The sequence below is a fragment of the Copadichromis virginalis genome, linkage group LG19 (genome assembly GCF_057382275.1).
Source record: "Copadichromis virginalis isolate Kocher_CV1m ecotype Utaka linkage group LG19, C_Virginalis_male_GT1.1, whole genome shotgun sequence".
Taxonomy (NCBI): Eukaryota; Metazoa; Chordata; class Actinopteri; order Cichliformes; family Cichlidae; genus Copadichromis; species Copadichromis virginalis.
In genome coordinates, this window is record NC_140636.1 from 34,075,922 (window position 1) to 34,090,180 (window position 14,259).

General features: G+C 41.3%; 2 protein-coding genes across 3 annotated transcripts in view; both read left to right on the top strand.

The window, feature by feature from the left end:
• The first annotated feature begins 46 nt into the window (after positions 1-46).
• Positions 47-4,801, top strand: LOC146686630 (jun dimerization protein 2-like). The gene is made up of 4 exons (XM_085441179.1): positions 47-486; positions 2,312-2,529; positions 3,379-3,483; positions 3,596-4,801. The coding sequence occupies exons 1-4, from the start codon at positions 399-401 to the stop codon at positions 3,779-3,781; spliced, it is 597 nt and encodes a 198-aa protein (XP_085297305.1). The 5' UTR covers positions 47-398; the 3' UTR covers positions 3,782-4,801.
• Positions 4,802-5,301: 500 nt separating this feature from the next.
• Positions 5,302-14,259, top strand: part of flvcr2a (FLVCR choline and putative heme transporter 2a) — a 37,236-nt gene continuing 28,278 nt past the window's right edge. For both annotated transcript variants that reach the window (XM_085441175.1, XM_085441173.1), the window contains exon 1: positions 5,302-6,427. In XM_085441175.1, coding sequence (XP_085297301.1) covers positions 5,864-6,427 — 564 coding nt within the window. In that variant the 5' untranslated portion in view covers positions 5,302-5,863. The remainder of the gene's footprint in view (positions 6,428-14,259) is intronic.

Below are 14,259 nucleotides of genomic sequence, written 5' to 3' on the forward strand. Positions count from 1 at the left end.
CTTTGTGGACTTTGAATTATGAGGGGGTTTTTCCTCCAAAGAAACTTAAAGTAAAATTCCTTTAAAATATTTCAAATACAAATATTTTTATTTTATTTGTAGTACCCTTTAGATATTTGCTGTTGAAGAAGCGGAGGTGGGAGTTCACTGTAGATCAGTGGCCGTACTGTTTTTCCAGCGCAGGCCTGCATCTGAGTCGTATTATTGTGGTTGCAGCGGCAGCAGCAGTATGCAGCCTCCCTGTTTCTTTATGGGAGGAGCGGTGCGACTTCCCCACTTCTGCCCCCACTATGTAGGCTACTTTTTTTTCTAACATCCCTGCTTACGTTTGACTGGCATAGCCTAATTTCCGCATTCCCAAATCCTCCCAGATTGGGATCACGTTTAAAATCGGGCTGATGCAACGATTTCCACTTTTTAAAATATACTCTCGACCCTCGGCTGACCAGAAGAAAGGACATTTGTTGCACCTGGGATCAAAGTCAGGTCGGTATACAAAACTTCAGAAGTCGAGAGTTGCATATTTAATTTATTTATTTATTTTTGGTACATGCTGAATAGCTTATTGGCGCGCCACACATAGGTCATAACGAGCATAGTTTGCGAAGAGGCAGCGGGCAGGTCTGATGTTTTCGATTATACGGTGCGATCGATGCATTCTCTGAATTTCTCTGTCAAAGCAAACCTGACATCTTTAGTGATCGTGCTGCAGAAAGGTCATTTTCTTTTGTTTGCATGCTCCCTTTTCATGAATCACGGCGTGCACAATTCAGAACAAAATGTTCTTGTTTTGTCTAGTCCGCCGTTTACATTAGTGCCTCGCACTGATTCTCAAAATGCGGGTTATCCGAGCGGCTGTGGACGGAAAGCTGTAACATTTTATCACTGCAGGTCTCTGATGGAAACACAAAGTTACGTAAGATGGGCTTAATGCCGCACTGTAGAAAAAAAAACTTCCGCTTTCAAGTTGACCAATTCAGCTACACCACTATATAACTTAAACGGCTCTAAATGTGCTTTCATGCATAGCCTGGGGGTTTCAGCATTGTAAACAAATAGTCTGGTGATAATACACCATGACCAAGCGAGTTGTTTCTATGGGACATTCAGGATTAGCCATTAATAAAGTGACTATTAGTAGAGAAAGTTTAAAACCACCTTCGGGGCCCCTGCATCAACATTCAGATGGCAGTCACTGGCTCATAATGTGTGTTTGGGGTTTTATTTTGAGGATAGAAAAAATGATAAGCAAAAGTTACATTTGGCTTTAAGTGTTTTTGCTTTCATTTCAAGCTAAACTGCTCACACATTATTTCTCCGTTTTATCATGGCTGTTATGCTTTAATTGCAAGCAGAGTTTTGTTTTTTTTATGGCCTCTCTACTTCCTCTTGGTCTTTATAACCTGAACTTTGAGGAAGTTGCAAAACTAAAAGTTATTCCCATGTGAGATTATTATGTAGCCTGTGAGTTCATGTTCTGAGGAGAGCCACTGCGATTTGACCCCCCTCTTTAATAAACATTAGTCTACACAAAGAACACAAAGCCAGATTGCTGTTTCTTGTGGTTATATATTTTAATTAGAATTTGCCTTGGTTGTTTTTGTGATGTGGGATAAAGGTACATCAGAAGTTTTTTGGGGGGATTTCATGTGACTTGGACATCCGCTGAGCTGCTGTAGTAACTTCCTGTATGTTGGGTGGCTCTCACCGTCTTTGTATATGCTGAAGTGTCCTTGTCTACATATTTGCCTGTGCAAAACTGTGGTAATGTGTTCACACAGTTAACTTTGTTTTTCAGCTAAAGAAAGCAAACTATTTTCTTAAACGTTACTGCATTATGCTATATTTTGGCTGCATAATTTCACGTCTTTATCCTCAATTTTGGCTCTCCCCCTCGATATGTCTCATATTCAGGAAATCACAGTCACCCTGTAACTATTTCTTGGCAACTGCTACCTTTAGCGCCCCTTGGAATAAAGTAGAATTTGTTTGAGTCTAGTCTTTGCAGTGTTGTTCACCTCTCTTTTTGGCCTTGTAGCATTAGATGATGTACTTTCTTGCCATGATCCCTGAAGTTTTAGAAATTGGTTTTTAGAAAATATTGCAAAATTGAATAAAAACAACATCAGTCCACCTTTTGCAAATGATTCATTGAAGCCCTCTAACAGATGGTACATAATGCACTTATATTTGTTATCAACTCATAAATGTAAAGCATTCCTGTAATGTATTCAGTTTTTTATGTGTTTTCCTTAATCTGACTTGGTTTGTTGTCTGAGTATATCTCCCGTTTTCTCCCTCTCCCGCCTAGCTGTGGTCACGACCGAGTCTGACACGATGCCAGGACAAATCCCAGATCCCTCTGTCACAGCAGGCTCCCTGCCCAGCCTGGGCCCACTGGCTGGGATCACAGCCACCACGCTGACTGACAAGCTCAAATTTGGCGACCTCCAGGAGTTTGGGACAATGCTATCACCTCTGCATTTCCTGGATAGTCTGGGGAAGAGGCCTCTAATAATCAAAACTGAGGTATAGGACACACTAAGCAGTTGATAACCGTTATCCTTTAAACTAAGGCCACGTTTTAAGTTTTTACTCAGCTTACATGTTCTTTTTAAACGTTCATTTCTAAAAAAGTGGCTCCAAGGTGTGCTTTTAATGTATCTGCTGTTAAAAAAAAGGCATGGAAATTGTCTGCTAACTGTGTTTAAAATCTCGCTTCTGTATCCTAAAGAAATATGTTTGCTGTTTATATTTTATTCAACAGGACCATCTAGTGGACACAAAGGGACATGTAGTTTATAGAGCAGGTAGATTAGTAATAGTGGCAGAAGTACAGGTAGTTTTTTTAATGCTGTCCCAAAGTAGTGTTTACAAATAGAGTTAAAAACAACAACACCCTACATATATAAAACAATGAGAAGAAATGGCTTTTTATATGAACTTTCCCGCTGTGTCAGATGTCCGTGAGAAATCACGTCCTCCATACACTTGCACAGGTTTTCTTGGGGAGATTTGACTTCTCCTGCCTTAAAAAAAACACGTCGGGTTCATCAATTACCTGGCGTTCAAGGATGCTTAGGCATGCCAGACTGTGCCAGGTTAAAAAATGCTTTTTTTCTATTTTTATGCATACCATGACTGAAACAGAAGGACTTGCACGCTAATGTAGAGGGAAAAACAAACCAAAAGGTCTTTAGTTTGGGGAAATGTCACTTTGACTTGTTTACAGTGATAGCAAAGAAGAACCCAGTAGGTTAAATACTAATATTAACACATACACATTCCCATCCTTACTCTGTTCATGGACTGCCTGCTATTGTATGGCAGATTAATTGTGCCTGAAGGTGTGTTTAAAACTCTTGTGCCTGTCTCTAGAGAGACGAGGAGGAAGAGAGGAGAAAACGAAGGCGGGAGAAAAACAAAGTGGCTGCAGCTCGCTGTCGAAACAAAAAGAAGGAGAGGACAGATTATCTACAAAAGGTGAGGCACATCTAAGGAGCCTCCTTTGCATGATTGCACACTCTCACATACTCAACTTGTGTCTCACTCTTTCCACAATTATTACTTTGTCTTCCTTCCAATCCCATGGCAGGAGTCGGAAAGGCTAGAGATGTTAAATTCCGACCTTAAAGCCCAGATCGAGGAGCTGAAGCTTGAACGACAGCAGCTGATCCTCATGCTCAACCGCCACCGCCCCACGTGTATTGTCAGGACAGACAGTGTCAAAACTCCGGAGGGTGAGGTGAGCCCCCTGCTGCAGCAGCTGGAGGCCAAGTGAAGGTTGTAGTGCGAGTTCCTACAGTTTACGATTGGGAAGAAGCAACAAACTAGCAGCACTTACGTTTGGGGCCTCGGTCGTGGAGGAGAACCAGCCACTGAGCGCTACACCACAAAATGTGGATCCACTGTGCTTAGACACTGTTTTGGCAGTTAAATCAATCTTCTTTCATAGTCTTTGTTTTGTTTTGTTTTTGTTTTTTATTGTTCCTTCTTGCTTTTTCATTTATTCTTCATTTTCGTCTTCACAGGTCCAGCCACAATTAGTGTGAATGTAAAGAAAAAAACACAGCACAACTTTTGGTAGAATTACAAGCCACACACGAGGCATTACTTTGATATATTTCCAGTAATTACACCTGTGTTTTAATGCTTTTTGTTTTGTTTTTTTGTAGTTAACCCTAAAACAGAACTGCATTCGATCAGTCAGCTGCACAGATGATTATTTGTTGCTGTGTGGGATGAAACTAAGTCACTGTTTCCATGCAGGGAAGAGGCGATACCCCAAAGAGACAGTGTTTGTAAGTTATCAGGCTACAAATAGACATCTTTGCAGCATGATGTGACCTTGACTGTCCTTCAATTGTTAAAATACATGCAGGGAATTGTAGAAATATCATTGAAATCTGTGGGGAAATAGTTATATATGTATAAAAAAATAACTACTGGAATACATTAACCATCACATGCAGATGATTTTTTTTATTTCTGTATAAACCCACAGTCAAAGAAGCCTTTGTATTGCATAAATAACCTCAAGCATTTTTCATTTGTTGGCACAGCAGCTGAACATTTTTTCTTTATTCCATTGTTTTTTGGCGCAGGCGTCATGTATGCACATACATATATATATATATACAAGTGTTTACATTGTACTTTATTTTCTGTTACCATATTGTTACTAGCAATTATGTTTATGTTTTTATTCTTTTGTATATGGTGTTATATAAGCATATAAGCTATCACAAAATCCCATTTTGTATTTCCTTAAGAAATAAATGTCTAGTTTCTTTTTTTAAAATTATTGAATAATATTTTTTTGAGTCTTGCAAAATGGAAGACGTTTTATAATAATATTTTGTGCACAAAAAAAAAGTTTCAGGAGCAAAGTTTCTGGTAAACCCTGACATCTTGTGGTGAGCTGCAGCACAGCTCATTAACCTTCCTGCTTTATTAAGTGTGCCTATGCCAAGAGGCACACTTAAATATCTTTAAACTACTTAAAATGTATTAACTATAATATATTGCTCCATACCTCTCCATCTTTTTTAGTCATGATGGATTCTTTGTAGGTCCAGTAGTAACTAATGTGCAATAATAATAAAATACTACTTTAGATTAAATGTGGACCATCGTTTGGTTTAGACATGTAAATCATTTTTTAAATTATTGAAATAAGAAAAACACCAAATTCTCAGCATGCACGAACAAATAAGCACAAAGACGCCCGTTGTTGTTATCAGAGGGGATTTAACACGCAGATTAAAACCGCAGTGGCTGAGGCAAAAGGAACTAAAGCTTCAGGAGAGAAGTAGGCTGACAGCAACGTTACTGTAAGTTAGCTGAGCTCCGAGTGGGTATTTTTTGCGGCATAGTGATAATTTGCTGTGTTGCAACAGGGGATGAAGTCGAAACATGCAACAGTACTGACATGAGCAGCTCAGACAGACTGCACTGTGTCGTCTTCAGAGGTTATCTCTGCTCTGTCATGTTGAGGGTTTCTCTCAGAGCTCCCGAGGAACAGCCACTGTCATTTCTTATCTCAACAGCTGGGTGGAGTAAAAGTCGGTGTCAACACGTTCTTCAAAGGGAATTTCTCAGAAAGCTCAAGTGTATATACTCAGGAACCGGTTAGACATCTCAATTAAAGGCTGATCAGTCTAAAGGGGTTCGAGGCACAGAGGAAGTCCGACAGCTGAATGGTTTTTGGCAGTGTCACGTGGAACGAAAGTGATACTTGGGTTTTTTCCCTCCTATTTTCGTTTTTTTTCTTTTCTTTTTTCTTTATTAAAGGACATCTTAAGTAGGTTAGTGTCGCGGTGGCTGTGCTTCAGTTCAGTTCAGTTCATTTCTGGAGCAGATAATGGGGGACAGGTGCGCTCCGGATACGACGGAGAATGGTCCACACATGGGAGTAATAGGTCCAGCTGCCGCGGACCCCATTGAACACAGCGGGATCATAAACAGGGAGAGCGACTTGGGGGTCACTACGCGTCTATACAGGAGGCGATGGATGATAGTGTTCCTCTTCAGCTCTTACTCTCTGATCAACGCTTACCAATGGATCCAATACGCGATCATCAGCAACATAATTATGAAGTTCTACAAGGTGGAAGCCTTCGCGGTGGACTGGCTGTCTATGGTCTACATGCTCACATACATCCCCTTCATTTTCCCAGTCACCTGGCTCCTGGATATTAAGGGACTGCGGGTCACAGCGCTGATTGCGAATGCGCTCAACTGCGCCGGGACGTGGATAAAGGTGGCCAGTGCCAAACCGAGCCTATTCTGGGTCACCATGCTTGGACAGTTTATGAGTTCCTTTGCCCAGGTTTTCATCCTCGGGATGCCCTCCCGCCTGGCGTCGGTGTGGTTCGGAGCGAATGAGGTTTCCACCGCCTGCTCCATTGGAGTTTTTGGCAACCAGGTGAGTTAACACAGGGAGTCGGTTAAACAGACCTCAATTTCTGTTTGTTGCGTAAAACCCATGAAAAATAATGCCTAATATCTGGTACATTTATAGACATTAGTAACTTGGAGTAGACTGGCTCAATGAACATCTTAGAGTGGAATCAATTTAAATATTTCCATTTGGGCCCAGCTGACTTAATCTTATCCTTCCAACTTTATAGAACAATAAGTTATGGATTTAATCAAATGCAAATGTTAGGCTGTATAAAACTAGACGTTTTGATAAAGCTTGTAAATAATGATAGAAATGTGCCAATAATGATATTCTGCTTCTTTGGCTATGTTTTTCCTGGTGCCTGGTTCCTGTTGTTTTTGTTGTTGTTGTTGTTGTTGTTGTTGTTTTTGGGGGGGGGCATTAATTTGCGCTGTGATAAATATCAGGTGTGTTTTCTTCACTTTCTGCAGGCAGTGAACTGTGGGTTTTGGGGGGTCCCTCTGTGTCACCTGGTATACTTCTTTGTCCACCAGGCAAAGAGGCCCTGACTAAATCTGATCTGTAAAAACTGAAGGAATTTGTTTTTGATTGTTCGAAAACAGTGTGAGTGATGGATGCACCCACTACACCAGTTATATTTAAACTGCACCGTCAATATCAATGAATTGCCATTGCAGTGGTTATTTCTATTTGGGCGTGTTGTCCTTAATTGGCAAACCAAATGGGGGAGACTGGGTATATTTGTAAAATTAAGAGAGTTGTAGCACCGCCAATCCCACCAATCAGAGATGAGATAGGACTCATATGGTCACTTCGGTGTCTACCCACTTCCATTCCTGATTTCATATGATGATTGACATGGCAGGAAACAACTGCGTGTAGATTTTTATTGGGGGGGGGGAAGAGAGAGTACAAAAGTAATTGTTTTGACCAGCACTAAACTTTGTTTATTATCCAAATCCCAAAACCAAATTCAGTGTATTTATGTTGCACATTTAAAAACAGAAAGTTTGCCCAAAGTGCTGTACAGAAACAAAAGGATAAAACACAAGATAAAACCACTGCACTCACATAAAAACATAATAATACACATGATAAACATATCAACTCACACCAGTCTGAACGCTATTGAAAAAAGGTGTGTTTTCAAAATGAAGATCCCTGTCTAATATTTAAAGGCAGCGTATTCCAAAGTTTGGGGGCCATAATTGAAAAGGCTCGTTCTCCTCTACATTTTAGCCTAGATTGATTTTGGGACAACCAACAGCAGCTGGTCAGCTGATCTGAGGGTCCGCGAAGGAATCTAAGGCTGAAGTAACTCAGAAAGGTATGGGGGAGCAAGACCATTAAGGCATTTATAAATCAGCGCTTTGAAATCAATTCTGTCATGAACAGGAAGCCAATGAAGAGAAGACAGGATTGGTGCCTGTGGGTACCAGTCAAGAGGCGGGCAGCAGCATTTTGAACGAGCTGAAGACGTGCAACAGATCCTTGGCTGACTCCAACATAAAGTGCATTACAGTAGTCAAGCCGAGTTGAAATATAGGCATGTATTACCTTCTCCATGTCACGTCTTGACAAAACTGGCTTCAGCTTTGCTATTTGCCTCAACTGGAAAAAGCTTTTTTGCAACACAGAACTAATATGTTTGTCCAATTTAAAATCTGCGTCCATAATGACTCCCAAATTTGTCACATGCTATTTGATATAATACCCTAGCCAACCACAATTCCCAAGCGGGTTGCATGAAATATTATTAGGTCTAAATACAATCACCTCCGTTTTACTCTCATTGAAACTCAAAAAGTTCAGAGCCATCCAAGCTTTGACATCTTCAAGGTAGTTCAAAAAAATTGGATGGAGCCTGGGCCATTTGGTGCTAAAGGCAAATACATTTGGCAGTCGTCTGCGTAGCAGTGAAAGGATATTTTGTGTTTTCTGAAAATAGACCCCAAAGGGAGCAGAAAACAAATGTCGGCATTTTATGTAAAAGTCTGAAAACTAGTGCAAAAATTAATTGAGTTACAGATGCTAAAGCAAACAGCCAGTCTCCCCTACATGTGTTTGCAAACATGTGAAATGACACTGTGCACACAGGATGTTTAACCGGTTCTTTTAAGATGATCTGCCCGCTCTGTGGCTACATCTCCACTGAATTTTATTCTTGTTTACTTTGCACAAGCTGATGATCACTTCACATCCTTACAAGTCACTTAATACAAGTCCTGTACCCAGAATCCTTGCAAGCTACAGAGAACTAGTTTACTTACTGATATACAGGATAGTGTTTTCATATGTGACAGTAACACAGACCCACCAATGTTTAAGTACCTTTTTACAGTGTAGTTTGAGGGATTTGTGAAGAAAAATTATCAATTCTATTCAATTCAGTTTTATTTATATAGCGCCAAATCACAACAGAAGTCGCCTCAAGTCGCCTTCTGAAGAGTATAATATAAAAAAAGAATTCTAAACTTAAATAGTAAACTTTTCACTGCACTCGATGCAGCCTTGTCAAAATCGGAGTACACTCGATGATTAAATAGTTTATAGAACCACCTTTAGCAGTGATAGGTTGATGTAATCAGTTGCTATGGAATTTTATCAGTCTCGTATCACTCTGAAGGAATTTCCACTCTTTTTTACAGCATTGCTTCAGTTCATTGGGGTTTGAGGACATTCATTTCTGCAAGGTCCCACGATCAGACTGAGGTCTGGACTTTAACCGGGTCATTGCAACACCTCGATTCTTAAATTTTTCTGCTATTTTGTTGTGAATTTGCTGCTGTGCTTATTTTGGGATGATTGTCTTGTTTCATAAATCAATTTTGGCCAAGCTTTCAGTCAGACAAATGGTCTCATGTTTGCATACTTTAGCATAGAGAGTGGTTCATAGTTGAGTCATTGACTGCAAGTGCAAAGTCCTGTGCCAGCAAAACAAGCCCGAATCAACAACCTGCCACCACTGAACTTGACAGTTGCTATAAGGTGTTTGTGCTGTTGTGCTATGTTTGGTTTACACTGCGCATCACAGTCAAATAGCTCCAATTTTGGCTTGTCTGTCCAAAAGATATTATTCCAGTAATTTTGTGGTTTGTTCAAATGCAACATTTGGAAAAGTACATGTTGTCTGTTAGGAGTCCTCCCTTAAATGTTGCGTCATTAGAAAGCCTTGCTTGTGCTCTTGACAGTAGGATTCATATAGATTGCATAAATTGTACTTAACGTAGAGATTATGCTCGCCTCAGAGGACAAGGATGAATTGCTGGGAGGATAGAAATATATTTTTAAAAAATCCCCCCGAGCGTGAGATTTGACAGGTGGGGCAACTGTAAAGTCAGGTTTCCAATTAGAGGTAACGAGATAAGAGATAACTCTTTATTGTCATTCCTCAGTCTAGTACAATAGTACAACAAAATTGGAAACTGTCCCACTCGGCATTACGCACAACACAACACAACAAAAACAAGACAACACAGTAACTTAACTTAATAAATAAAAAGAAATAAAAAGAATGACTGTATGAATAAAAAGAATGAGTCTATGTTTTTATTTCACATTGTTATTATTATTATTATGTTATGGGCCCCCCAAAAAGTCCAGGGAGGTAGCCAATCAGGTCAACTGTTAGCACTGATTAGGGCTATTGCCCTGTTGTAAAAGCTGTCCTTGAGTCTGTTTGTCCGCGACCTCAGCAGCCTGAATCTCCTGCCCGACGGCAGCAGCTTAAACACCCTGCGGATGCTGCGTGCCCTCTTGAGACAGCAAATGCTGTGCAGGTCCTTCAGATAAGGGTGAGGATGTCCAGTGATTTTTGGGCCATATTAATGACCCTCTGAAGTGCCTTTTTGTGTGCCATGGTGCAGCTGAAGAACCATACACAGATGCAGTATGTCAACAGACTTTCAGTGGAGCAACGGTAGAAGACGATTAGCAGCTCCTTCTTCAGGTCCATTTTTCTGACGGTTCTCAGAAAGTGGAGACACTGTTGGGCCTTCTTTAAAACCGCCGAGGTGTTTGAGCTCCATTGGAGGTCTGTCTATGTGCACACCCAGGAACTTAAAACTGGAGACCCTTTCCACACGCTCCCTGTTGATGCTGACAGGCTGCAGCTCAGACTTCCTCCTTCTGAAGTCGACTACCAGCTCTTTTGTCTTGGTGGTATTGAGGTCCAGGTTGTTGTCTGCACACCAATCCGACAGCCTCTGAACCTCAGACAATGGTGTCTTCAGTTGATCTAATAGCTCTGTATGTGAACTGGAGCGGGACATTAGTTAGCGATCGTGGCTCAAGAGTTGGGCGTTCGCCTTGTAATCGGAAGGTTGCCGGTTCGAGCCCCGGCTTGGACAGTCTTGGTCGTTGTGTCCTTGGGCAAGACACTTCACCCGTTGCCTACTGGTGGTGGTCAGAGGGCCCGATGGCGCCAGTGTCCGGCAGCCTCGCCTCTGTCAGTGCGCCCCAGGGTGGCTGTGGCTACAATGTAGCTGCCATCACCAGTGTGTGAATGTGTGTGTGAATGGGTGGATGACTGGATATGTAAAGCGCTTTGGGGTCCTTAAGGACTAGTAAAGCGCTATATAAATACAGACCATTTACCATTTATTTTTATTTTACTTAGACTTTTGTTTCAGTTTAGTTTCTGTTAGTTTCCAGAGTGGACTTCCTCATTTCAGTTTAGGTTTGTTTTTTTAATGATTAATATTCGTTTGCATTCGTTTCAGTGTTGGTTTTTCTGTTTTGTTTTTTGTAGTAATTTCTGTATGGAAAGCATATGCAAGTAAAAGTCAGTAAAGGGATTACAATAAAAAAACAGATATTGTTGAAATGAGATGACTCCCAGTGTTGTAGACATCAAAGCTACATCAGGAAAGTTGTAATAAAACATTTACCTAACGTAAAAACGATTTTGTTAGATTTAGCCAATTAAAAAAATGTGTCAGGTTTAGAAAAATATCACCGCTTGCGCTGAAATCCAACCCTTTGCTGTTTTCTTGGTTGCCCCGCTTGCCTGGACAAATGTATACTTCCTGTTGAAATACGTAAGTCACAAAGTTGTGCTGCTTGTCACGAAAAACACTTGAAGCTCCCTACCCACGAACACAAACGCCAACTATTTCATGTTTGTTTGCTGGGAGACCGGGCTGGTTTTGAACGAGGCATCCAAATGGGAAATGACGTGACCACTGTCGCCATCTTTTGCTGGGTCAGTGTATTTACTTCCACGCAGTCTTTCCCAGGTCTCCCAGTTTTGTTTTTTGAGTGATTTGTTTACACTCTAATGTGCAAAACTTACATTAAATTAACTAAATGTTTTCGTATATCTATTTTTACACAGCTCATAACGCATCATATTGTTCCAGGAAGTACAATAAAGTCTTATTGTGATTAGGGTTGCCAACCGTCCCTTAAAATACGGAATCGTCCCGTATTGAGCTAATAAGGGACGCACTTTGTCCCGTAATACAGTGAGAATCAAAAGTAGTCTATAAATGTTTATGGAATTAACGCTTTGTTTGAAAACATAATTCCCAGCCCCTCTCCTGCTTTGTGACCAATGAGCTGACAGCACACTTATGACAATTCGAGTATGACAATTCAGATTACCGCTCATCTCATTGGTCGAGGAAAGGTCGCTTACAGAGAAAATACCGGAAGACAACAGATGACCACAACAAGAAGCATGGCCAACAGGGAAACAAACGCCGACACTGCGGTGCAAGTCTCGGATGACAGTAAACCTAAAGCTGGGCAGACACTGTGCTAGGGCTGCACGATTTTGCATAAAATGAGAATCACGATTTTTTTGGCTTAGAATTGAGATCACGATTCTCTCACGATTTTCTTTTCCAGTATAAATATTTATTGCACTTATTAACTGCACATCAACTTCGTAACAGTTAAGACTGAACATAAAAACAATAAATAAACATAAAAACAACAAATGTCTCACGTTTTGTTGTTGCGCAAAATGTTGTACTGCTTGAAATTCCGTCTCCACCGTTGCTCGACGCTGCGTGTATAGAGCAGGTAGTGCAACAATAGAAAAATAGTTGCGGGACGGCACTGTGTAGCGTTTGTCTAGGGTGTTGATCATTTTCCTAAATCCCTCGTTTTGCACAGTGTTGATGGGAGCCATATCTTTGGTCAGGTGATAAGTGATAGCCTCCGTAATGTCTTTGTGCCTGCGGGAGTTCGACGTGTATAGGGAATGGTAAATGACCTGTATTTGTATAGCGCTTTACTAGTCCCTAAGGACCCCAAAGCGCTTTACTCAACCAGTCATCCACCCATTCACACACTGTAGCGCTGTATAAGGTTCCCGTTATTGATGTTTGGGTGGTTGACGGGACGGATTTTCTCCTGTCACTTTCTCGTCATCCCTGAAGTGCTCTCCGTTGTTTTTTCCCTGCTAATTTTAGCATCACACGGCACAGCAGAGTACGTCCCGGATCAAAATGCGGTAAAATCGTCGTCTTTTTTTTTTTTTTTTTAAATCGTTGTCATTTGGAAATGAGATCGCACATAAGCATGAATTGAGATCGCGATTTTCTAACGATTAATCATGCAGCCCTACACTGTGCGATTTTCAAACTGCACGATTGACTCGCAGGGGTTAGAAGTTGGTAGGTCACGATGCAGGGTCTCACCCGATGCTCTGATGCGACCTGAGTGCTCACACTGTGCCTCCTTAAAATGAAGGTTATAACAGAAAATCTGTTGCTCCCCCTCTCTGTCTTTCACTCACACAGACACACACCACCACCATCAACTTTGCTAAATTGCTAATGAAAAACATGATCAGGCAGCTGTGATTGAGCAGCAGTGTAAATCCAACTATTTTCACGGTTGTTGTGGTCGTGATAATTTTGTGATGCCACATCGAAAAGGCTCGGATGAGCTTTCCAAAGTTCTACAAGTTGTGCCTCCATCGCTTGTGTCCAGATCACACGCTGCACTGCCGTGCTGCGCAGTCTTTTTCACCGACGTTTACGTGTTTGCGCGTGAGCAGTGTGCTTCTCGTTACCCCACGTATACTAAACGATGCACGATGAAGGCCAAAATCGGGCCGATCACCAAATCGGTCGCACGACTCAAAAATCGTCTCAAAATGGGCCAAAAATCACACAGTATAAGCCCAGCATTAGAGCAGCAATGTTTGTTCCCTTCAGAGAAAGAAAAATAGGCTGCAAAAGTACAGGGAGGAATGGGAAAAGGAAAACACCTGGCTGGAAAATGCACGATAACACCTTTAAAGCGCACTGCACTGTGTGCTGGCGCACTTTTTCCATAGGCATGCTTCTAGTGGTGGGCACATGAAGAACATGAGGGGCGTGAAAGCTCGGGGAACCCTTAACCAATTTCTTGTCCACCAGGCCACGGCTGAAGCAGATATGGTATGTAAACACTGGTTTGTTTTTTTAAACCCTCTGGTTAAGGTTAATATGTGTCACGGTTCTGGGTCCGTTGGACCCAGTATTTTGAGTTTATTATGTTTTGGTTTATTTCTGCTTCATGGATTGTTTTCTTCTCGTAGTGATGATGATGATTATTATTTCTTGTTTCTGTTTATCCGTGCTTAAGGATTTGTTCTCAGTTATATCTCACGTTTAGTTTAGTTCAGATTCCATGTGTCATTCTGTCTGTCTCTCAGTGTAAAGTCTGCATGCTTGTTTTGTAATTCATGTTTCCTGTTTTATTGTGAAAGTCTTTGTCTTATGTTAGTGTGTGCAGCTTAGCTCCCCCGTCTCGTTAGCCCTGATCTCTCCCAGCTGTGTCTCCCTCCTGTTGCCGATTCCCCCGTTACTACCCTGTGTATATAAGCCCTGTGTTTTCCCATGCTCAGTGTCGCGTCG